We start from the raw sequence: 2322 nt of genomic DNA, 5'->3' as shown, positions 1-2322 counted from the left end.
TGAAAAAGGAGATCATTAAAATTGAAATATTTGTTTGAAAACAAACACAGACCCCCAATCATATTGTGTTTACAGCAGATCTGAATCGAAATAATCACTCTCCAACTAATGAGGTAGTGATCTGCTCACGAAGGGCTTTCATTTCATTCACACCTTCCCCATCTTTCGTGCAAATTGAGGCATTGTCGTTCTCCTCTGTTGATAGAGATTGACCAATGCAGTATTCAAAAGTTTCGACTGGTACTTCCTCATCATTGACCTCGACACGCTCGAAATCAACATCAGCTCGAGTTGGATGCCGCCTAATATAGTTATTAAGGGTCATAGTGGCTAACACTACCTGCACCTGTTTCGGAAACGGATAAGGTGGCATATCTCGAAGTATGACCCATTTTTTATTCCAAACTCCGAAAGTCCTCTCAATAACGTCTCGTAAGGATGAATGTCTTTTATTAAAGACATCTTTTCTATTTCTCGTACGATTGCTGGCTCTCTGAAAATCTGGAAGATGATACCTTGTGTCAGGATAAGGTTTAAGGTACCCTCTCTGCATTGGGTAGCCAGCAAGACGACGAAGGAGAGCTGCGAGGGAAGTAGACGACGAATGAGAGCGGCGAGGGAAATAGTTAGGGCTGAAGAGAAACGAAATCAGCAAGACGACGAAGGAGAGCCGCGAGGGAAGTAGACGACGAATGAGAGCCGCGAGGGAAGTAGTTAGAGCTGAAGAGAAACGAAAGGGGTAAGCGGGACAATTGTTCGGAGGAAAGCGGGGCCGCGGGGTTAATATCGGGCCCGCTTTCTATCCGCTTTGCGAAAATTTTACCGCAAAGCTTTGAACCAAACAGTGGGCTGCGGGACGAAGCCGCTGTCGCACGCTGCGCCGCGCAGCAGAAGTCGAACCAAACGGTCCCTTCTCAACAACTGCTTATTAAAATATTTTTGAGGCAACTGTTTATCAGGAGCTTATTAATAAGCTGCATCTTGCCCAACCCAGAGAAACCCAAATCAACCTATTCACATTTTCGGCGGCGCCTGCGAAAAGGCCTGCCCCAACGGCCCTTAATTGCCGCGACAGGTCGCTGCCAAAGCGGCTAACTTCTCCTTACCTGAATTCACGTGTTAGTCGTTACTCCGCCGCTCCCAAACCAGCGGCGCTTGACACCGAGCTACACTCTGAACCCAGCGGCGCGGGACACCGAGCAACCCTCCGAACCGCACCACCGAATACTATTCGGCCCTCAAATCCCGTCTTTCCGACCATTCTCCCTTCATATCAACCCCTACTCCCCCATTTCCCTCCATTCCGAATCCCAATGGCCTCTCTACACCAGCCTAACAACTCTTCCATGTCTCCATTCAAGATCTTCATCGGCTACGACCCCTGCGAAGAGGCCGCCTACAACGTATGCCGCCACACTCTCCTCAAGCATTCCTCCATCCCCCTCCTCATCTCACCCATCAAACAAGCCGATCTCCGCTCCTCCAATCTGTACTCGCGCCACCGCGACGCCACCGAAAGCACCGAGTTCTCTTTCACCCGATTCCTCACTCCTTATCTCGCCGGCTACCACGGATGGGCCTTGTTCGTCGACTGCGATTTTCTATACACCGCCGATGTGGCCGATCTCGTCGCTCTAATCGACGATCGCTTCGCCGTGATGTGTGTGCACCATGATTATGCTCCTAAGGAGACCACTAAGATGGACGGCGCTGTCCAGACGGTCTATCCGCGGAAGAACTGGTCTTCTATGGTTCTTTACAATTGCGGTCATCGGAAGAATCGGATTCTGACGCCGGAGATTGTGAGTTCAGAAACAGGGGCGTTTCTTCACCGGTTCCGGTGGCTTGAGGATGAGGAGATTGGATCCGTGCCTTTTGTTTGGAATTTTCTTGTTGGGCACAATCGAGTGGTGGAGAATGATCCCAGTACCTTCCCGAAGGCGATTCATTATACAATGGGTGGCCCTTGGTTTGAGAAATATAAGGATTGTGAGTTTGCTGATTTGTGGCTGAACGAGTTGGAGGAATGCGAGAAGGAGAAGAAGGGCCAGGATTGATTGGTAGAGTTTTCTTGTTCCTTTGGTGCTGAACTGATGTTTCTTTTGTTTCTCTTTTTGCGGCTGCATTTTTTGCTATGCTATTTCCATTTCATAAGTGCCAATGACGTATGAATTTTAGATTTTTATAATGGTTGGGTGCACAATGTTGTGGACAAACCCATGATTTTCATTCGTTTTTGCTCTTTCAAATTCAAGATTTGGAAAGTTTGTAACTATGTTATTGGGTTCATTCAGAATATTGTGTCCTATGTGAAGATGATTT

The 2322-nt window shown here is 48.0% G+C and overlaps 1 protein-coding gene across 1 annotated transcript; it reads left to right on the top strand.

Moving 5' to 3' along the window:
• The first annotated feature begins 1005 nt into the window (after positions 1-1005).
• On the top strand, positions 1006-2109 carry LOC110036357 (protein CDI-like). The gene has a single exon (XM_020740784.1). It carries the CDS (start codon positions 1314-1316, stop codon positions 2055-2057), a length of 744 nt encoding a protein of 247 aa, XP_020596443.1. The 5' UTR covers positions 1006-1313; the 3' UTR covers positions 2058-2109.
• Positions 2110-2322: the final 213 nt, after the last annotated feature.

Source organism: Phalaenopsis equestris, unplaced genomic scaffold, assembly GCF_001263595.1.
Source record: "Phalaenopsis equestris unplaced genomic scaffold, ASM126359v1 Scaffold205523, whole genome shotgun sequence".
Taxonomy (NCBI): Eukaryota; Viridiplantae; Streptophyta; class Magnoliopsida; order Asparagales; family Orchidaceae; genus Phalaenopsis; species Phalaenopsis equestris.
This window is presented reverse-complemented; position numbering and strand designations above follow the sequence as displayed.

What these genes read in the sequence shown, in the direction of transcription:
- LOC110036357 (XM_020740784.1), top strand. Translation starts at nt 1,314, where the DNA reads ATGGCCTCTCTACACCAGCCTAACAACTCTTCCATGTCTCCATTCAAG.